The 24,061-nt window shown below is 33.7% G+C and overlaps 1 protein-coding gene across 1 annotated transcript; it reads right to left on the minus strand.

Annotated features, from left to right (window-relative positions):
* Window positions 1–2,021: 2,021 nt before the first annotated feature.
* LOC144452481 (uncharacterized) lies at window positions 2,022–24,061 on the minus strand. The gene is made up of 16 exons (XM_078143578.1): window positions 23,934–24,061; window positions 22,795–22,888; window positions 12,200–12,321; window positions 11,702–11,822; window positions 10,754–10,819; window positions 10,123–10,167; window positions 9,461–9,482; window positions 8,440–8,596; window positions 7,838–7,939; window positions 6,878–6,954; window positions 6,257–6,371; window positions 5,102–5,210; window positions 4,352–4,524; window positions 3,632–3,721; window positions 2,963–3,063; window positions 2,022–2,547 (listed from the first exon to the last, which is right to left on the minus strand). Exons 2-16 carry the CDS (start codon window positions 22,869–22,871, stop codon window positions 2,377–2,379), a joined length of 1,548 nt encoding a protein of 515 aa, XP_077999704.1. The 5' UTR covers window positions 22,872–22,888; window positions 23,934–24,061; the 3' UTR covers window positions 2,022–2,376.

Consider the following 24,061-nt stretch of genomic DNA (forward strand, 5'->3'; position numbering starts at 1 on the left):
ATCTAAAATAAATATCGATTCATCGTCCATGTGGCCACTTTAATTACCTACGCTTTTCCTATCATCAAGTGCATCTGACTACTTTTATTAACGGTTTTGTGATCATAAACACTTCATATTATACATTATTACATATGTACAAGAGATTACTTGCACTGGTGCATGCACATACTAGTGGTATTTGCACTGCAGTGCAATACCAAAACATTCTTGCATACCTGCATGCAAAATTACGCATGCAAATTGAAGCAAATGATATCGGACACGATCACTCTCTACATGTGATCACGCTGTATGATTTTTATGAAAATTTGCTGTCAGATAAACATGTAATAATAACAGAACCCCATGCCACATGAGTTTCAGTGTGGGTATTGGAGGGGGGGGGGTATTTGCATGAGTGCTTGCATTGTTTTCTGCTGCACTTTCACTCGCATAGGTGCAGAGAACACTGCAAGCATTTGTGTAAATACCCAGAGTACATTGTACACCACACTTGCACTCACATATCATGGCGTTCTATCATATTACTCTATTTAACAATAAAATACATTCATACCATAAAAATGTCATGAAAAAACTTAAAATGAATTTTTAGTACTGCATTAACTGATGTCATCAGTCACTCTAATATACCCAAAGTGTTTAAAACACAGAACGAGAGTAGATCTGAAGTGATTACTGTGACTTTGACATCTGTGGGTAAATAGTATAAATAAACGTATGGAACCATTACAGTTCTTTCAATCAATACTAACTATTGATAGAAATCTAAATATGAGCTCTTTAAAGCACAGGGGAGACTTGTATTGTACAGAAATGTTTCAAACATGCAGAAATACTCAAATATCAAACTATGTAATTATTGTATTTGTCATTTTATGCCAAAAACCCTAATGACACATACAGAATAATATTGAATGAGCTTAGATTTCCATTCATCTTACTCAGACATGACACATGATAGTAATAAAGTGTATTTATAATACACCCATTATCTTGAGAGCCCCATACACTAACAATTGTTACCCCTGGTATGGATCTATAATGGCACAACAGCCCTATACTTCCTCAACTCCCTGGGAAGCATACAATCCATTGCAGCCTCTGTAAGCATATACGATTAAAACATTCACATTGCAACCTCTATCCTACCAGGTCCCCAATTATACAGCTGGGTTGACTGGGACACAGTCATGGTTCAAACCTTGCCCAAGGACTTTAGCCATTCAGAAACAAAGCGACATGGCCCAAACATGCAACCTGCAGATTCCAAGCCATTCCACAATTGTGATAATACAGGGTCAGTGTCTCACTTTCACATCTCCATATCATGTCTGATTTGGCAATGCTAGCAAAATATTGAAAATTAGTGAGTACACATAAAAGGTTTCTCAACAGTTTTCATCGAAGTTGTTTTTGCTGACCCCTCAGCAAATCAAGGGGGAGAGGTGTTTGTGAACAACACTGATGAAAACGTACCAATAATTTATCTCTTTACTTAAATGTGACAATGAGACAGGACATATGATGCATTTTCTGAAATAATTAAATTCTGGTTAGGAGGTATCTGGGTTAGGAAACTATCTATTGTACAAAAAACAGATCCATTGTAAAAAAAATCCTTTTCTTCTTGAACTTCTCTAAATTTTTTTAGCCTACCATTTTCTTGAACAATTTGTTCTAGACATAGCTGAAGACAAAAAATTCACATCAAAGAAGATTTTAGTAACCACTGCAATAATAAAGGGCCTTTCCAATACAAGTGTGTGACAAATAGGTAGAATAAAAGATTGTTGAATACTTTCCTCCAGTACTAGAACAAATGAACCCCTTGGAAAGAAACAGATAGAAATAAGTTTGTGGTTACTTTACTCCACCTAATGTTATACATGTGACAAATAAACCAATTTGATAGAACAAGTTTGTGGTTACTTTACTCCAACTAATGTTATACATGTGATAAATAAACCACTTTGGTAGAAATAAGTTTGTGGTTACTTTACTCCATCTAACATTTTACAAAATGTGATAAACCACCCTGATAGAAATAAATTTGTGGTTACTTTACTGCATCTAACGTTTTATGTGTAATAAACCACCCTGATAGAAATAAGCTTGTTGTTACTTTACTCCACCTGGCGTTATGCGATTGAAAAATAAACCACTCTGTCAGAAATAAGTTTGCTGTTGCTTTACTTCACCTAATGTTATGTGATTGACATATAAACCACTTCAATAGAAACAAGTTTGTGGTTACATTACTCCACCTATAGATGTGATAAATAAACCACTTTGATAGAAACAAGATTGTCGTTACTTTACTTCACCAATACTAGATCACAAAAAGCTAGTTCAATAGACAAATGTTTGTGGTTAATTTACTCCACTAATACGTGTCACAAATAGACCACTTAATAAGAAATAGACAGAAGTGACGCTGAAAACAATGATGTAACCCAGACCAATTTCACAGTTGACATATTCAAATGAATCCAATAGGATACCACCTATGGGAGTAGCTAGGAGCTGAGGTAGTACTAATGCCTGGAAAGAGAGGAAAAAAAACTCATGATAATTTCTACATATTTATGTATTGTAATTTACAATATTGTAACATTGATCAGATGTATCACCCTAGTATTTAAGGTACACCATGATGGGGCGCCCTCACACATCAGTCAACACAACCCCTCTCGCTAGTTTGTAAGGTAAACCATGGAAAGTAATTACAATTTTGTATGTTTTAATATGACTCATATTTTGAACAGCAGAGTCAGTTACATAGACATGCGTTGACGTGACATAGATACACGTTATCGTGATGTAGAACGACCGGGGTATACATTGTATATTACATATTATATTTTATTCAACTTGGCTCATGCATGGTATAATTATCGAATATCAAATTTATATTATTCAAACTGACACAAAAATCATACAATTCTAAAAAACTTACTGTGGACCAGATTGCAATATCTTTGGCACTATCTTTCTGGTCTGGTAGAATGTCCAGAACAAGGGCGAAATCAACAGCTACAAATGACCCATAACCAATACCTGCAGTTAATGATTAACATATATTGAAATTGACAAGACATAAAACTGTGAAGGATAGACATATTGCTTTATATGCTAGTATTTTACGATCATAACATACTGTAAACCAACTTGAACAGTGATGAATGACAGTACCAACTACCAGAGATCGACAATCATCAGTTGCAGGCAACTAAACCATGTCATCTGCAACAGCGCCACCTAGTGGTAGGAAGTGGCCAAGGCATGATGTTCTACTTGAAAGCATTCGGTAATACTTTCATGTCTATAATAGTTGTGCCAAATTGGTGAAAACAGTTTTCAGAATGTATTTCAAACTTTAGAAATTAACTCTCAAGTCAGCATCTTGCCTAGTTTACCACAAAATATGTTGACATTTTAGAAGTTAAATGTGAAGTCTACAGTTACTTATAGAATTTTAATTTTCAAATCTACCGGTTGTCTAATTTATCAATGAAATCATATATAAAAGTTTTAGAATTCAAATCTTTTAAAAGTCTACTATGGGTAACACTAACAGCTAATGACGTTTTGAGTTCATCCAGTCTTTCCCATCAGTATGACTTACCAAATAGTAGAGATGTTGCTATGACTACATAGAAGGCGTACTCTCCTCGGATAACCGCAAACACTATACTTACAGAGGACATCAGCAAAGCTGTAATAACAAAAGTTGATACAGAACTATATATTTCAGCTTTTATATTGTATGCTGGATATATACTAAAACTTTAATCATACCTTAAAACTTACCAAGCGACAGTAGTTTCTATTACATACATGTGTATATAAATTACGAAATTACTACAAGGTGTTTTATTTGTAAATTGACTGGAAAGATCTGAATTAAACAAAACATTACATTGCTGGAACCTGGATGAAGTTACAGTTGGAGCCAATAAATAACTCATATGTAAATGAAGTTACAGTTGGAGCCAATAAATAACTCGTATGTAAATGAAGTCACAGTTGGAGTCAATAATTAACACATATGATGTCAATGAACTCTCATATGCATATTAAATGATAAATTCAGCAAATAAACCATTCCCATAACATCGACTGAATGGGGTAATGAGACACAAGAGACAAAATTTACTTCAATTTTATTAAAATTGAAGTTGTTAAAAACTTTTTGTATTATCCTCAGCAAAATATTCAGTGATATATCTTTCTGTCTTCCCTGTGAATCTGATAGTTGTCGTATTGCATAGCCATTTTGTTTGTGGCTTTCCTGATATTTTTTTGCCAAATCAAATCAGAAAGCAAACAGAATGGTAAGACTCACCTGCAACACAGACAAAACACTTCCTTTTGTTCAATTTATCTGATAGCCAACCAGCACCAGCAGAGCAGAGAGTAGCAGCAAATAACAGTGTTAATAAAACAATACCAATGGCCCTATGTGGTGCCATACAGTTTGGTAAAATTATCATATCACCTATCCAATACTCTAAAAACCTGTCAAAACAAATCAGATGTAATACATGTAGTAGCTGCAATTATAATATACCTAGTGATAATGCTGTGCCATGATTCGCTAGAATCAGTCACGTGATAGGAAAATAGAATGACTATTTCCCGAGGGAAATAGTTCCATCAACTTTTACATGGTCACGTGACCACCACGCATTCACAGCAGGTCAAAATGGCAGCTTCTGCCTTTGGCCTTGGGAAATAGCATGTGATTCTGGTAACTCACAGTCCCTCGGGTGTAATAAACGGGTGCTATAGCCCTCATGGCCAGGCAATATGTGTTCACTAGAACATAGTTTGTAACAACTTTGTTAGATATAACGTACGACTTACTCGTAATAGTAATACAGCGAATTTCACAATACCGTGTAGCTTTCCTGTTTGATACAACCAGGCCAATCAAGACAGAATTCTTGATAAAGATCATGATACACTTCCCATGAGTTGTTGTCATGTACAACATCACCAAGAAAGAAATCTCATATTTTTTGTTTGAATGTGTACATCTGTGTCTAATGAATGTCGCCTGCACCAGATAATGCAAACAGTACAGTAAACCTACCCTGTAACGGTAGCAATTCCTTGTTGCATGAGAAATCTAGTAAAAAATACCCATCTGAAATCACTCTGTCGAAATGGCTCTATATACTCAAAAATTGCTTCCTTCCAGCCTGAAAGATAAAATCAACACACAAGGTTTGTACTCTTTCTACAACATGGTTTCATTATTTTACCATCAACACAGTCACTTTGTCAAAATGGCTAATATATATACTCAAAAATGGCTTCCTTCCAGCCTGAAAAATATAATCAACATATTGTATTTGTATGCTTTCTACGACATTGTTTCATTACAACTAAAACACTGAGTGATTGCCGAGCGTATCATACACATTTTATGTTCCCTCAGAACAATTTAGATAGATAAACAGGCTTAATTCCCACAGACCACTCAATACAAATATAAACACCATCATCTGATCCCTACTGATACACAGACACAGAGACACACACACACACACACAGAGACACAGACACAGACACACAGACACACAGACACACACACACACACACACACACACACACACACACACACACACACATACATCGTCCTTGGAACAAACAAGCTATTGAAAGTCATCACATTGCAGGCTCAGATTTTGACACATACAAGTGTATTGATTCAAAGTGGCTAGTGATATGTGTGTGCACATACAGTGCCTGCTTGTCGGCAGGAGTGTGGTGTTGTTTATATTTGTAATGAGTGGACTGTGGGAAACCTGTTTCTTATCTATCTAAATTGTTCTTGGGGAACATAAACTGTGTATGATACACAGTCATTTGGCAATCCCTTGATGTTTTAGCTGTATTTTACCATCAACACCGAAATGTTGACTGTTCTGTCTATCAGCTGTTTTTGTGAATTATGACAGAAGAGATAGAATGCATGCACACTACTGCATTTTCTACTTCAAGAACTTTGTCATTCATTCATTCATTCATTCATTCATTGTAATTTCATATCATATCACATCAATTACAGCTAAGAAGGCTAAGCGCCTATGAGCTGCTCAAGAGCCAAATACCCCCCAAAAAATGCATTTTGCAACTATATAGTAACAACTTCATTACAGCATTATTTTTCACTGAATTTGTGACTGATTGTAACCAAGAAGGTTGCTATGGCAACCAATCAGACTGCATTAGGTGTACTTACTGATTGGTTTGTGTACCACAGAAGGCACATCTTCACTAATTGTAAATACTGTGATAAGTACTGCTATAAGTAATACCATTGTAACAATGGAGTAAGTACCTAGGACACCAATTTTCTACAGTGAAGAGATTAAAAAGAAGATAAAAAGAAGATAGTTATTTACACTTTCTGGATGGAATGCATTTCTTACAGTTGATAACAAAACATGATTTGGCTTACCCATTATATCAACAATGCAATATGACAGCTACGTCATTTGTTTTAGTACCATAAACAAATTGTCTGAATTATGTCCAGTTGTTAGTGTGTTTCTGTAACCATGCCACTCGCTTCCCCAAGGGCATTGGGGAGCTAATTACACAAGCGGAAACAACTGCAGGATCTTTCAGGCTACACAAACAAAGTTTCAACGTAACCCCACCCACACCCTCAGTTTTCATTACCAACAAATTAATTTAACTTTAAGGATATGGCAACAATGGCAAATATGACATCAATACCCTACAGAAAATGCCAATACTCATTATTGTGAGTTCAACTTACCCCAAAGTACTCCATGAGAAAATTGGAAACTGTAACATTAAGCCAAATAACATGCTAACAATTGCGAATGTGACTTACCCCAAAAAACATGCCAACAATGGCCCCTGAGATACAACCAAGTAAAATCATGCATCCCATTGTTCCTGATGTGGCACCTATAGCAATAACAGAGACACAATGATCATGATCACAAATAAAGTTGACAATTATACCATGTAACTGCTACTAAGCTATATACAAATGACATGGTTAGAATACTTGATAATGTCAAGTGATTCCTCCAGATCAAATGCTTTAAACTCTTGAATAGATAATATATAAGGTCTCATTTTCTTGGTGAACTTAGACATAAGAAACCAACGATAAATTCACTAACATTTGGTCAATTACTTATAAAAGTCACAATGTGTAATTCAGTTAGCTGTCAATATTATCGAAAGTTTCATTTTGAATCTGTCACCATGTTAAAACTGTACTAGTTGTAACTGAAGTATCATTTTTCGATTAGGCAACCACAGTTTATTAACTGAAAACTATTAAAATACCAATAATTAGACACTGTACATGTTAATCTGTGATCAATATTACCCATAAACAGTACAGAAACAGGTTGAAATCATGATCACCGCTGAGCATGAGTGCGCTGATTTTAGGGTGTGGACCCAAAAATGAATTTGATTTGATTTATTGTGTATACAGCTACAAAAATACCTTTACTCACATGTGATGCAATTACTGTTCACAGTGTACGATATTATGAGTAAGTTATTGTGCCTAACATTTTCAAAAAAAAATGTTCCAGTTGCAGCTGGTGCAGCTTAAACTACCAGAGATCAGGACCAATGAAATCACAATTCCTTACTTAACAGGTGACTGGTCCCTGCATACAATGAATAGCAACTAGTGGTTACATAGTTCAGTTTACTGCAAACTCAACCTCCAGTTTGAAAGTAAGTCACATGTATGTGATCATGGTTTCAGAAACTAGTTTCAATCATATGACTGATAACGTAAGCCATATAGGTATATGTATCTTACCTCTTTGTTGGGGAGGTGATTTATCTGCTATAAGTCCATTACAGGGTGCATGTAAGGCAGCTAAACTTGCCATGGATATCAAATAGAAACATGCAAACAGACCTGTAGAGATCGCATTGACAAGAAATAGATACAATTAATGAATGACTTAACAACCTTAACACATGGAATCAATTTAGAAACACATCATCTTTCCACATTGTTTCCAGGAGGAAGAACTCGAATACTCACATGCTGATATCAAATATAAGGTTGCTAATAAGTTCTCAACAAATAATATTGAATCTACAATCAATACCCTAAGTTGCTGGATATTCTATTTTATACGATTCTACCTAAGTTTTCTGACATTGTAAATCTGAATATTATCCCTTAATCAGTTCTCAAAACCAATATAATACCTATTAAAGTTCCCAAATATTTAATTCAAAATGAGCCCACTCAAGTTTTTTGATATCGCTATATTTGATTCGAAATGAGCCTACCTAAGTTCCCTGATATTGTTAATGCAAACCAATATAATACTTAATATGTTCCTCTCTATTTAATTCAAAATCAGCCCACCTAAGTTTCCTGACATATTTGATTCAAAATGAGCATACCTAAGTTCCCTGATAATTTTTCATGTAAAACTTCTAGAAGAACTGACTCTGAGACATCTCCAGCTGTGCCATTCTGATTGGCTGTCCCTGACAATGGGAACTGTGTTCCATTTTGATATGGACTGCAACGCTTTGCCAACAAGTCATCTTCATCACACTGTAGAGACAGACAAGATAAATATAAGAAAAGTATTCATTTGTAATTTTGATATCTTTACATTAAAGGTAGTATATGCACCTCAGAAATTAAAGTCTAAACTTTTAATGTTACTTTTTTCAAAAACCTCCAACCACTCTGTTAAATAAAAAAAAAAAAAAAAACAAAAAAAAAAAAACGGCTCATCATGCAACTTGTTTAAATAAAGGTCAAAATACTAACTAACAAAACTAAGTCACTTTACAAGAAATGAACTTGAGCTTGATACTGTGTTAACTCTATGGGAAATAACAGATAGTACATAGACTCTCTCACAGTCCTCACAGCTTCGCATAGCTAAAAATTGGGTTTTGTATGTACCAATATCCACTACATAATTGTACTCGAATATCCCTGTACTGTGCACCCTCTTTGATCACACAAGGCTAACCTTTCATGCTCGGGCTTCGTGACAACATGGAGCATCGCATTAACACATCAACAAAAGGTTAGCCCTATGTGATGGATGAGGGTGCACAGTACAGGGATATTCAAGTACAAATATATAAATTTGCATTTAAACAAGTCTATTTCATATTGACTCCATCAATGTATTCTAGAAAAAAATGTAGTCCATTATTCAACTATTAAAATCATACCATGAAATGCCACAAAAGTGAATAAATGACACTCTGTATTTATATATAATATAAGTATTCTCCCTGAATGATTGTTGTGGGTGCTAGGGAACTATATACTACAAGAGGCTTAAATTGGCACCGCTGTTTTCTGACACGTTTTGTGATAAGCTCAAGAATGACCACTAGAGGGCAGTTTGATGGTGCTGATGTGTGGACATTCAATTAAAGTGATAAGGATGCTTACTGTTGCATTGGTATTAGGTTCACTGGTGACAGCATTGAAATGGTGATGAGAAAAATAATGAAGATTTTAGTAACATAAATATTATTAGTGTTGATGAGATAGAAATGAATTTTTGTAAATACACTCAATATAATAAACTTATGATATTGTAAACCTGGAAATGTTCACTATGACTTGTTTTTGCTTATTCTTTTTTGCAGTTCTTGTACATGCACACAATGTACCAATCTGGTTATTAGTAAAAATTTGTCTTTGAGAATTAGCTGAAGACTGTAAAATCACAAAATTTTCTCGCAGCGAAAATATCTAGGTTTACTGTAATACTATAGCACTATACTGAAAACTTTGTTTTAAAATAAGTGGTGTTTATAACAAGCACATGAATGGAATTATTTCCTTATTTCCTTCAAAATTTCAAGTTAAGACTTTAACTCTAACCTTTGACCCCAATCTACAAAGACATTATGACATGGATTCATAACCCTCTACTGGTAAAGTTCTACATACCAAAAACTGATTCAGAAAATTGTTAAACTCCCCCCCCCCCACCCCTCTCCCCCACACTAACATTTTATTTTATTTTTATTTTTATTTTATAACAGATTGAATTCACTAGTTTGAAATGTAAAAAAAATTTGATAAATTTAGTGTTTCATACTTACAAATCAACACCTTGGCCACTCAATGCCATACCAAACAATCCAAAGCTGATGAAATATCAACAATAAAAGAATTATCAATCAGTTCCTATACTAAATGGAAGTTTTGACTCTAAACTGACAAAAGTCGCAAACCTGATAAACTGGTTTTGGGGCCTCATTTGTGACGCTCTCTTCCAATTCTTTTCTGTATTTTTATAATGTACAATTGCATATTTAGATATTATTCCCCAAAATTTTTCTTCGTTCAGCCAAGGAAAATACGAGTGACCTGAGGGGCCTTTGTCACTACTCATCTAGCAACAAGTAGTGACCTCCCTTATGTCATGAGTATTTTCAGGCTGAATGAAGAAAACTATTGGAGAATAACATAATTATACCAGCGCTAGTAATATCAATGAAAAAATGGGGAAAGTAATGGCAATTTTTGGAATGTTTTGGCTCATATTTGGAACACAGCAGAACCAGTGACGTAGAGATGCGTTGTCGTGACATAGACGCATGCTGTGCCCGTTGTCATGATGTAGAACGACCAGAGTATATGTCCCATATTTTTTTGTTCAACCTGGCTCATGAATGGTATAATGTAGTGAATAAAGCCAAGTGTATTTCTTAACTGAACTACTGTACTTACCACATGAAAGCTACAGAAACTAACATCATTGGTCTTCTTTTACCAAATCGTGTCACAGTTCGATCACTGAAATCAGAATTTAAAGTAAAAAGTGAAACCAAATATACATATTAGCCACATCATAGTTACTCATTATAAGGGCGACCTATAGTTAATTCTATGTTCTATATACCAGAGTATATATTCCATATTTTGTTCTAAATGGCTCATGTGTAGTGTATTTGTTATTAAGACTTGATAAATGATTACAACATGTCTGTACAGATGACTAATCATGGGATGAAAAGAGTTAGATGTGAGAAGACTAGAAAGTAACTGATCCATCAACTGTATATCTACCCTTAGGGGCTGTAGTATCTATCATAGAAACAAGTTTAGACTGTTAATGCCAATTTCATTTTATTTAGTTATCTAGAATTAAAAAATTTCTCAGTAAACTTTTTCAGATTTTTTTTGAATAAAAGCAAAATTTCTATCATAGAGACAAGTTTAGACTTTTAAAACTGATTTAATTATTTATTTTGATTATCTAGAATTTAAAAAATTCAGTGAACTTGAATGAAAATTTTTGAATTAAAAGCAAAATCTCTATCATAGGATAAGTGTGATATTTTAAGTAAATTTTCAAATAAAAGCAAACTGGAGAGTGATATGAAATATCTCATTGTGAATTATTGTGTTTGCACTATAATAAACAACTGAACGTCTGAAGACAGATTGTAAGAGGTGACTCATAAAGCCCACAATTTATTATGATAATTCCACGCTCATCCATCTATCCAGACTTTAAGATACATTGTGTTGCTTCACTCTCACTGGTCTCCTCTCTCTGTGAGAGGGGTTGACTGATGTCTGAGGGCGCCCCATCACGGTACTGGCATCTGGGTACTGGCACGAGTATCCAGTTAGGAATATTTATATGTCTATCACACAATTCAAAACAAATACCTAAACATTCCAAAAAGAGGTGCTAAGACCAATGTAAGCATAGCTCCTGCAGCTACAATACCACCTAACCAACGACCTTTAGCTGCCTGGCCAACCATTGACTGTATCTGGGCAGGAACAACTGAAATCAAGAAATAATAACTCTAATTTTAGAGACTTTAGCTGTCTGGGCAGGAACAACTGAAATTAAGAAATAACAACTCTAATTTTAGAGACTTTAGCTATGTGATGACGCTTGACTATGAGATGACTGTGGGATTTTTTTACCATAGGTCATCTATTGAGCATCAAATCTGAACACTTTCAAGAACAAACTGTAAACACATCTGTTCAAACAAGGATTTGATGTGAATTGACCCTTTTCATTAGCATAACATTTGGTTGAACAGGGCTGCATCGTTTTGGAGACTGGTGCAAATAAATTCTTTGCAATTGATGGATTGATTGATTGATTGATTGATTGATTGATTGATTGATTGATTGATTGATTGAACTTACCAACAACACACAATGATAAGTAGACTACATTGATACCATACCAAGGGATAGTTAATAGTAAGAGTGTAGGTGCGCTGAGATATTCAAAGTCATTTGGAGATTGAGTTCGAAAAGTGTTTTCACTGAAAGGAATAGAAACATGAGTCATATTAATGTCATGAACAATTAATGCATTAAATACTGCTTTCTATATAAAACTTATTAAAGGGGCACAAGCTGAGTTTGTACATTTTGAGGCGTAATTTTTTCTGCATATTTACATGTAAAAGGTACTCGCAGTATTCTACTGATTGAAATACACTTAACTATCACTTGCAATTGACTTCAAACTCAAACCTGGTATTCAGATATATTACTTATAAACACACCGATGATGTAATTGTGTTATCAAAACTACATGTCAAACTGTGCCCTCACAGTTGGATGTCCCTACACTGTGGAAAGAAACAGCAATGACACTCATAAAATTTATTTTAGCAAGTTCTGAACATTCAGAGTTTCCCAAATTTAAAGCTATAGAAACCTCTTGTAGTTTGAGTGTGGGCACAGGTTGGTTTGTATAACTTTTATTTATAGCTATTAATGCAAAATTGATTTTATGACCTTCCTTCAAACGTCATTATTACTCTCTTTTGAAAAAGTTATCTCCCAGATATTACAAATTCATTATTTATTCATTCCATTGGCCTCCAATGACCCATGACAGAAAATCATTTCCTCCTCCTTCAACCTTGGCTGACCTCCATTTCAAGTGATCCTACAAACATCCGTCACTGAACATCTTTGTTTCACTGTATGCATAATTAATGTATTATTCCCCTGTATTTGTCTTTGTTTAGCCAAGGAAAATATGAGTGACCTAAGGGGCCCTGTTGCTACGAGTCAAAGAAAAAGAGTGACAAAACCCTTAAGGTCAGTATTCTCTGACTAAATGAAGAAAAAATGTTTGAGAATAATATGATTACACCTAGTATGTAAGCTTAATTTTTGAAAAAAAATTCAGAGAATAGTGATTTTGAACATTTTGCATCATATTTTGAGCAAAGAACAATCAATGACATACATACATATTGTCATGGTGTAGAACAGGCTAGGTATAAATTCCATATTTTTTGTTCAAATGCATTCAACTTGGCTTGCATGAAATATGTATAATTCAATGGAGATGTCTGCACCTCTATTCTTCATGTGGGTAACTTGTTTACTTTTTCAATTATAGACTTTGTTATGTTTATAATTCATATTCCTGCTAAGTCATAAAACACTTAATCTGCACATGGCAAGTTTGTGATCATAAATTGTCAAATATTGATCCGCATTTAATCCCCTTTCCCATGTTAAAAGGGTAAATTGATATTCACAATGCACAAAAGTGACATCAGGAGAGAAAGCACATTCATTAAGAGTTGATGTGTGTTAAATAATTCAACTCATTCTTGATTGTTTAACAGTTAAGTGGTCCATAGTGGCCTCTGAGCTGTACACATTATGCCTCTTCACTATTTAGTCAAAAAATTATGATAATACAAACATCACACTTGTTCCTAATAATCTAACCTACTTTACTTCGAAAATCTCATGTTGTCTTTTTTTCTTTGCATTCTATTTTTTTGGCACACATTTTCATTTTATAAATAAATACTTATCTAATACCAGGATTTTTTTCTATGAATATACATAATTTATCTTCATGTCTTTCATAGTTATTTTCATATACCCCAATGGAATTGATGAACATCTTTGAAGCATGCACTGTGAAACAACACATTAATCATTTTCAGAGTAAAATGACACATGCATGTAAAACAATGCTGTTTTTAGAATGCATGCAGGTTTGTAATATTGTATTATACTGTACTGCACTGTACTGTACTGTACTGTACTGTACTGTACTGTACTGTACTACTACTGTTACATATTATTACTCTAGTTAATACATTTACTAGTTTGTCTTAGCACCAAACACTTATTGCAGAAAATCCAATGAAGAAATGTAGTTTTCTTAATAATGGATGCAATAAAGATTCTACATCTATTCTATATAGGGCACACTGGTGTGGAGCCTTGGTATGTGCCTATATACTTTCATGATATCCATTTGACATATACAATGTACCTGCTTGTCCTTTATACTGTTGTCAACACTCTGTACAATACATCCTACACACAACTTTGTATACTATGTATTTATAGAGAGGTGACACAGTTCCTCGACCTTGGATACACAAGCTAAATTTGTAACACATACAATTTACTGGTATATCTACATGACGTGTACCATATTTGCACACAGTGTTGGCTGGGGAAAGTAATACAGGAAGTATTAATATTGAATGTCAACAATACTTCATTTATAGAACTACTTCAGCTGTTTTTTTTTTAAATGAAAATATTTTGTTTATGAGTTTAAAACCTGTTTAAAACCTGGTCACATATCAAGTTGTTTTTAGACAATTTGTGTTTTTGTTATCATGTCCACTTTGTAAAAAATGATATAGATGTAATGTATTTACATATTAAAAGTGAATTCAAAATGGTTGCTTAAACCTTTGCTAGCTGCAATGGGGACATTTTCTTTCATCAAATTACTGAAGATTATTTGGATATTTGATAATGGGTTGTTGGTGGCCGAGTGGTTAAACCACTTGCCTCTTACCATTGAGGTCGGGGTTCAAACTCATTCAGAGTTTGATTAACTTTACCATGCTGAGAGTAAGAAGAGTGTCATTCAGTTTGACTATACCGAACAATGCAGGTTTTCCCTGGGTTCTCCAGTTTCCTCCTGCATTAACACTTAACCCATGAGGGATGGCCCTCACTGGACTTCTTGGGAGACAAGTGTTTATATACGTAAAGAACTATCCAGTATAAATAAAAATTATAATTATAAGGTGTGTTCACTAAAAATTGGTCGTTTTTATAAAAAGACATTGTATCTGTTAATTAGTGGTCAATATTATCTGTAGGTATTGTAGTGGTAAGTTTAAATCTTGAGCGAAAGCTTGGTTTTGAATATGTCACCATGTTAAAATGGTACTGGTGTAACAGCTGTGTATGATTTTTCCATCTTAAAATCACAATATGTTCACTAAAAATCATTAAAATACCAATAATTAGTCAGTGGTCGATATTCCAATAAGCAGTATGCAGAAACAGGTTGAAATCATGATTATCATTGACGGAGTTGATTTTTAGGTGTGGACCCAAAAATCAAATTTGATTTGATTTATCATGTATATAGCTACAAAAATGTGTTTATATGAATTAACAGTTACAGCACTATATTCATGCATCATACTGTAGCTCTAATAACACTTAAAAATAAACAAATTAGGAAAGCTGGTAAGTTTGAATTTAGAGTTCTGATTTTCAGCTACGTCATCCATCCAGAATGACAAATGAATTTGCTTAAAGAAACACATTAAAAAGCTACTAAAACTTGGGTTTGTCCTGATTTTCAGCCAATACCAGCAACACTTTGGTGTGTCACACAGAATAGAAGCTACAACAATTGCATTAAAAATACATTGAAAGGATATAAAAATTATGGGTTATTTCACATCCCACGTACGATATCATACAATCGGCTAAAAAGCTGTTACACTGACAATTACGGTTTGATAAAGACTGACACAACTTGTAAAGCTTGATGTGAATTTAAAGGCTGTCATTTTTCACACATTAGCCTCTCCAAACGTCATACACGCTGGACACTGTAACAACTGACCTTTACTTATACAGAAATGCATTGAAAAGCCGAGCGAAAATGAGGGATTATTGACGACATTTCTTGCACACTTATGATTGTGTACGTCATACAGGCTGGTTAAGCAGTGATAATTGGATAAAGAAAGAGCTTGAATAGCTAGAAGAGAACATAAATGTTTCTTCCTGACGTCTCTATATGTCCATTGACAACATGTAGTATGTGGAAGTTGTGACATTTGAATAAAGAAATAGTTAAGGTGTCATTACTGAAGTTTATTCAACACTATAAATCTCTATGTTATAATTATCTGTTGGATTTTACTACATCTGAACTTTGATATAAAAAAAAAACGTTTGAAAGGCTAAACTCATTAAAATATGTTGGAATGAAAGATAATAAATAGCATTAGATTTGCAGCATATGTTAATTATATATAGTGAACTTAAATGGAAAGTCAGGGCTTTTAATTTTCAATGAAACTCCGCATTGCAATTTGTGCTAAATCCAACTGGCGTGTAGAGGTAAACAGTGGCCCTATAACAACCCATAAGACTTGCATCAGGAAGCTAGAGTTTAGTCACAAAGTAAATAGTATACTAGTGATAATAATCATGTTAGTTTTTATATAATAGTACTTTTCCCAGCATAGTGCTCAAAGCACTTGTTTTAATTACAAGTATTATCCATAGCACGGACCTGCAATTGCACAATGACCATTTATACGTCTTCAACTCCCTGGCTAGCATATAATCCATTATACAGCCTCTATAATTTATAAATACATACGATTAAACTTAAAGCATTCAAATTGCAACCTTTATCCTCCCAGGTCCCCAATTATACAACTGAGTTGTCTTGGGCACATGTGGTTCAAATCTTGCCTCATGACTGTAGCCATTCATAAACAAAGAGCTGTGGGAATTTGGATCAAACCTGCACATTTCAAGCCAGCCATTCTAACTAACCACTTGACTATCATGACTGCTTAGTAGAATAACTAATAGGTGTGAGTTGAGGGGAGATCAATCTGTTGTGAACTTTGATTTTCCATACATGCACAACAACTATCACCATTTGAATGAAATGTCAATACGTATTGAATTATTTATGCTTAGCTGTGTTTTTTTTCGCGACTGCAATCCATTACTTGAGGGCTATTTTATAGTCTCTGTCCAGTCTTTAGTGTTGGAAATGTCAGCATGAACATGAACATTCAGGCTATGGTTTTAAATAATTCAAGACTTTGAAACTGCTGACTTTGATCATTTATTCCTGGCAAATGGCAACATAGTGGGGTGGATGGGTGGGGATGGTACATTGATAAAGCTCTGTGTTTGTATGCTGTACATTTGTTTTTGGGATTTACAAACAAGAGTAAATCTTGGTTTGAATGTTATGTTCTCTGTCACTTATTTACTTCTTTTTCTGTTCCTACTGCTTTAACATTTCCTTATTTTGTAACTCCTCTTTCTGTATCTTTTTGCTTAGTAAACATTTCGTTATGTGGAGACCCATGATGAGCACATGTGAGATGGACAATCTGCATTTAACTAAGATATTGTATGTCTTATCAGTCAGTTTACAGTTGAGTAAACTTCAAAGTACTGCATGATAAGGAGAGTTATAATGTCCAATAGGTCATGACAGCTTAAACTTAAAGTGCCGTCACATTGATCAGTGCAGAGGTTTCAGATGCCAAACGGAAGCATGATCAATATAGACGTCAAAAGGAGGACTACTGTCAGACTGATTAAACACCTTCAAAGGACTTTGTGAAGTGATTGTGTGAATATATGAATACACATTAGCATAGTTCCATATTATTACTATACTTTTCTTTAAAATATGTGCAAATTTTTTCAAATATATTTTTAAAACTATACAGCAGAAAACAATATGCATATGTGTATATACTGTATATACTGTATATATACAGTATAGAAGGAATTAAGAAACCAGATAACACACTGAATATTTAGGACTACTTATCTAAAGGTAATAAGCACTTAATAGGAATCATGAATATTCAGTGTGCATCTAATACATATGATTGTGTGCTAAGTCCCATGATGCAATGGTGGACCAGTGTGAGAATAATAGCGGTGAAGTAGAGTTTCACTTTGGTGTTTCTTGGCAACTGAGTAAACTTCATGTGATGTGAAAGCATGAAATGACTCTCCAGATCTGTATTTCCTGAAGTGGCATTCCCTAGGGCTTTTAAAGTTTGAGAACTGAAGAAACAAAACTGAAGTTTTACATATATCATGAATTTAGTGGGAATCTATTTAAACTCAGGTAAAACTCCTGGGGATCTCAGGTAGATGTTATCTATATACCAGCTGCCTTTAATGTGTCATTATATCTCTACCTAAGTACATTCACAATCCACCACACTATTATAAACTTTTTCTTGCACACCTATTTAAAGGTCATTTTTCAGCTTATCAGCTTACACTAATCTATCATATACCTCTGAATGACACATTTCATGTCTCCTTTGTATGAAATAGAGAAGCACTGGCATTACAACACAGTCTCCAGACAAAATATGTAGACACATGGGAATATCAAGAAAATAACGTGTTGGATACTTCCTCTTTCTGTTGTACTGGAGTGGGAGTTATGCATTAGCCAAGGTTTGCAACTCAACAATCAAATGATTCAAAGAACGTATTCATTCTATGTACTTTAGTTAATAAAAACAGGTTTTTAATATAAACAAATGCTGTAAACGGTTTCAATTTCAGATGAGTCTCACACCTGAGGACAGACGTTGAAATTTTAATGCAAAATAAAAGATCTAAATATTATATATAACATAATAGGGTATATGTAAATTCTGTATACTTTCTGTTAGTAATTATTATCCCGTTTTCACATGATGGGATATTCTTTAGCTTTCAGACACTTTATCATTGTGAAGTGAAAACAGATCATATCCAGAAACACACCTAAGCAGATTATGGAAATTAAGACTTCCTGCTTACAGCAAGGAGGAAAGATGCAAAATCTGTAAAAATTAAGATGAACAAAGACAGCACAAAGTTCAAAATGTGATGCAGTTGGTATCTTCACACATTGGTCATCCAAGATAAAGAAAAGGCTGAGAAACTGAAGCAGTCACTCAAGGTTTGACCATCAAGGAGCTGAGGTAAAGTGTCATTTTGGCAGAGATGAAAATAAGAAATTAGCTCAATAAACCACAAGACAGCTGGAAGGTTTGGATGTGTCTTTTTTGTACACTGTCACTGAACAACAAACTGACTATTCACATTATTATTACATGTATTTACATACAGTCACACCTTTTTGGATTATGGTTGATTTTCCAATTCCAAGTTGCATGACACAATATTCCTGATTTTGTTACATTTAGGCTTGTTTTATATTGCCTTTATTACATTTGAAATAACAGTTTCATCATGAAGCAATGGAAAGACATTAAACATTCAACATGTCATTCATTTGACTGAACAAAGACTTAATAAATGCCAACAATGACAGAGGAGGCTTTTTACTGGTGTCAGGTTACATCAAACATCCCCCAGAGTAGTAGTATGTGCAAACACTCCTGCATGTACAGAATACATGGCATTGTGTGGGGAGACGTACAATGCTTCAGGCAACAGTCTGGTCCTAAATAGCTGAACTAGTGAGGATTTTGCAAAAATTGTATTGATATTAATGGTTTTCTTCAAACAAATATCACCTATATCTCTATCTATCTATCTATCTATCTATCTATCTATCTATCTATCTATCTATCTATCTATCTATCTATCTATATATATATATATATATATATGTACATGTATATGTATATGTATATATATATATATATAATTATATATATATATATATATATATATATATATATATATATATATATATATATATATATATATATATATATATATATATATATATATATATATATATATATATATATATATATATAATATTATATATATATATATTATACACACACATGTATAATAATCATGTATGCATCATACTAGGATAACTGTAATATTATATGTACATGATGTGCAACTGGTAAAACTACTTACGGTTACAACATGATATAACTATGGGAAAATCCATGTTACACACAATATATATAGTTATAGTCAATATTGTATCCCTCCCTCTCTAGACTGAATAATTGACAGCATGCACCGTTAAGGGTCATTTAACTGGATAGTGCAATTTTTGGGTAATTATCTGTCTCAATGCCCACAACACTTCTGACAGGAAACAGATTGCAGAGATTCATGTAACAATTCATCTCCATGGAAACCCCATCCACTTCTCATCTCATCTCATCATTTCATCTCCCTAGGAAACCAAGGGAACCTGTTCCTGCAATTTACCAGTTTATGGACAGCAGTCACAGTATGGTCGATTTCCTTTGTGAGAAGCCTTATATGTGTATTATAGCTCTATTGCTAATGATGGTACCAAACAATGATGAATTCTTAGTGACAGTCAGGTGACTAAAATATTTACAGAGTTGAATTGAAATACCCTTTGTACGTATATTGTTAGACAGTGAAATATCGTCAATTTCGAAAAGTTTTATTTTGTCTACTATTATATAAAGTGCTACGTATACCTTGATCATTCAATGATGGCCTCAGAAAAAGTCTCTGAAACTGGATGATTCATTAGTTCTACCTGGAGAATTATTTTTTTATCAAATTATTAAAATACCAAAAGTTAGACATTGTACATTTCGGATTGATTTTGGTTAATTCTGTCTTCTTTTGCAATGCGTATTATTATAAAGCGGTGTGGATAATGTTTTCGTTGACATATCGCTATATAAACAAACTAATTCTAATTCTAATTAGAAGTCAATTTGATCTATAAGCAATGCAACAAAAGGTTGAAATTGTGATTGCATTGATTCGCCAATTTTATGGTGTGGACCCAAAAATTAATTTGATTGGATTCATTGTCCCATATTATGTGTACAGCTACATAAATAAATGTATGTTTTTTTTTTATTTATTTATTGCATCCCTTTTGCATAAGGGGCTCACTAAACATGTTAGGAGCAGCACTAACAGAAAATTAAAATACATACACTACTAAGCAATTAGAGAAGATATAACTAGTATAATCACATATACAAACAAACAAACAAACAAACAAACAAACAAACAAACAAACAAACAAAACAAAGGGAGGTAAGAAGAGTGAGAAAAGAAATTTACATTTCAAATGTTAGTAGTCAGAAGATCTATAACCTCTAAACTATTCCATATTAGTTTTAACAAAATCTTTTCTGTTTTCAATTGCATTAATAAGTATTGTTTGTTTATCTATTTGTTTACTTATAGACTCATTGTAATGTTTTGTACTTTCACCTATAAATAAACATATCAGTTCTTTCCCTTGTTTACAATTGTGAATCTTGTATGTTTGCCTAAAGCTGATTCAATACTGTACGATACTATGAATAGATCATTATATCTAATGAAACAGGTTTTTTTTTTTTTTAAATGGAATAAGTTGTAACAAGTACAGCTTTATTATTGTGTGATCAATGACCGTTCACAGTAGACAGATAAAATATTCACAATCATTTGAAATTTACTATTCCAAAGTGACTATACATCACTGTCTAATTGATTCATGGAATCGTGACACAACAATATATTTTCCACCTACATTATTTTTTATAACATATATATTGTTGAATACGAGTTGTTTATTTCTTAAATTTTCATTTTTTTTATATATAATACTATAGCAACTATAATAATAATAATAATAATGTTGGTTTCTTATATAGCGCTTTCCCACTCCGTGCTCAAAGCGCTTTACAATTATTACCCCTGGCTCGGATCAGAACAGCACAACGGTCCTTTCGTCTTCCTCAACTCCCCGGGGAGCATACAATCCATTGCAGCCATTTAAGCGCATAGGATTAAAGCCTTCACATTGCAACCTACATCCTACCAGGTCCCCAGTTATACAGCTGGGTTGACTGAGGCATAGTCGTGGTTCAAATCTTGCCCAAGGACTTTAGCCACTCAGAAACAAACAGCAGGCAGCGACGGGGCTCGAACCTGCAACCTGTAGATTCCAAGCCGGTCACGCTAACCATTCACCCATCATGACTCCACAATTACTTTTATTATAATACTATAGCAACTATATATTGTATAGTCTTGCAAAATATTCTGTTGGACTTAGTTTTGCTGTTTTTTTCTGGTCAGCATATAATCTAAAAAGAGTTGGAGTAGGTATATATATATAGGATTTATATATTTTATATTTTTTGTCAAAATTTGCCAACAACATTATCATCAAATTTTTTCCAAAATTTTAAAATATAAATCAAACTGATGCATTGGTATTGGTAGATTATCAAATATTCTATTAAATCTTGTAAAGATAACACACATGAATCAATTATCAACATCTGTTGTATAAAATATCTTGATTATCGCACACTTGTAACATGTTGAGTCATGATGGGTGAATGGTTTGAGAGGCTGGCTTGGAATGTACACAGATTTGCACCCATCACTGTCATTTGTTTCTGAATGGCTAAAGTCCTTGTGCAAGATTTGAACCATGATTGTGCTTCAGTCAACCCAGCTGTATAATTGGGGACCTGATAGGATAGAGGTTGCGATGTGAATGCTTTAATCCTATGCACTTATTGAGGCTGCAATGAATTGTACACTCCCCAGGGAGTTGCGGAAGTATAAAGGGCTGTTGTGTCACCACTGATCCGTGCCAGGGGTAATAATTGTGAGTGCCTTGAGCTCCCAGGAGAAAAAGCACATTATCATTATATCATCATCAATGTAACAAGTGTACATGTAGCAAAATATCTGCAGTATATGAACAATGAAAGTTAGTGACTCACTCAGATATAGAATTTTTCTTTATATCTGTGCCCCTCAGGACAGGTGTTTCTTCGTTTAAAGCATCTTTTTCATCCATATTTTGCAGTTAACTACCTGAAATGGGACATATATATTCAAAAAATAACTGCAGAACATGTAAAAAAGAACAGCTAATATATATCCAACATCTGACCTTTCAAAGAATTAATATAATGTTGATGAATCATACTGGTAGCAGCAAGTATATACATGTAATGATTTGCATGTACTTGATTCCAATGCCATCCTCCAAGGTCTCTGAATATGTAAATGAGGACTCTCCATGGCTATAACCATAATATACAGACAATTTGTCTATATCAGGTGGAAAAATTGGTAAAATAAAACTAAATGGCAACAAAAAAAAAACGCAATTTAAAAGCTGACGTTTCATGAATCATCCTCTCATAAGAGACATACTGTTAATTTAATGTGGGATATAGTATATGTAATTAGATATTATAAGGTGTCCATAGTCCAATCACAAGTACAAATTAAAAAGCTGATACTTCAGGACTCACCCTTCAGAGCAAAAAATCCTCAACTGTTAATTTCATACAGGATAGTATTTCTAGTGAGATACTGGAAATGTTCAAGGTCCAAAAAAACTACAAATTTAAAAGCTGATGTTTCAGGAATCAACATTCTCTCAGAGCTGAAAATCCTCAACTGTTAATTTCAATGTTGAATAGTTAATGTAAACAAATTGTCTACTGGGATATGGTTTCCCTAGAACATGAAAGAATACGAGCCAGGACTAATTTGTCTTAATAGAAATGTCCTGCCAATATAGATTTGCATAATAATTTGCATAATTGTCAGCTTACAAAATGCTTGTCTTCAACACTGAACATACTCTGACATGTTTATATTTAACACCACGGATGTATTAATACATCTATGTTAATACATACATATATGGACATTGGAATCAACCATTTCTCTTCATGTGAAAGTATGTATTCTATATATTGTCATTCAAAGATTAAAAAAAGCTCAAGGATGGTGGCTTTTGAAGCACAGCAGAAACCCATAAAAGTAGCTATATATCAGTACTGTCCTTAGAACCATAAACAATATATTCTCCACAGTCCTAGTTTTCAATATCATTGTCACTTACCTGTAAATCAAGTTAAATAAAGTACTTGAAAAATGTATAGAGATCGAGACAGTATGAAAGTAAAAAGCACTTGGCTAGCAGTAGATCGGCTGTATATAACACTGTCTGCTGTTCTTCCTTGTATTTAC

Source organism: Glandiceps talaboti, chromosome 22 (genome assembly GCF_964340395.1).
Source record: "Glandiceps talaboti chromosome 22, keGlaTala1.1, whole genome shotgun sequence".
In the NCBI taxonomy this organism is placed as follows: domain Eukaryota; kingdom Metazoa; phylum Hemichordata; class Enteropneusta; family Spengelidae; genus Glandiceps; species Glandiceps talaboti.

What these genes read in the sequence shown, in the direction of transcription:
- LOC144452481 (XM_078143578.1), bottom strand. Translation starts at nt 22,871, where the DNA reads ATGGATGAAAAAGATGCTTTAAACGAAGAAACACCTGTCCTGAGGGGC. An exon ending in AGTGGCCAAGGTGTTGATTT is followed by an intron (nt 9,483 to 10,122) that starts GTAAGTATGAAA and finishes TGCTGTCACCAG; the next exon opens with TGAACCTAATACCAATGCAA. An exon ending in GGAATTGCTACCGTTACAGG is followed by an intron (nt 4,525 to 5,101) that starts GTAGGTTTACTG and finishes TTGTTTTGACAG; the next exon opens with GTTTTTAGAGTATTGGATAG.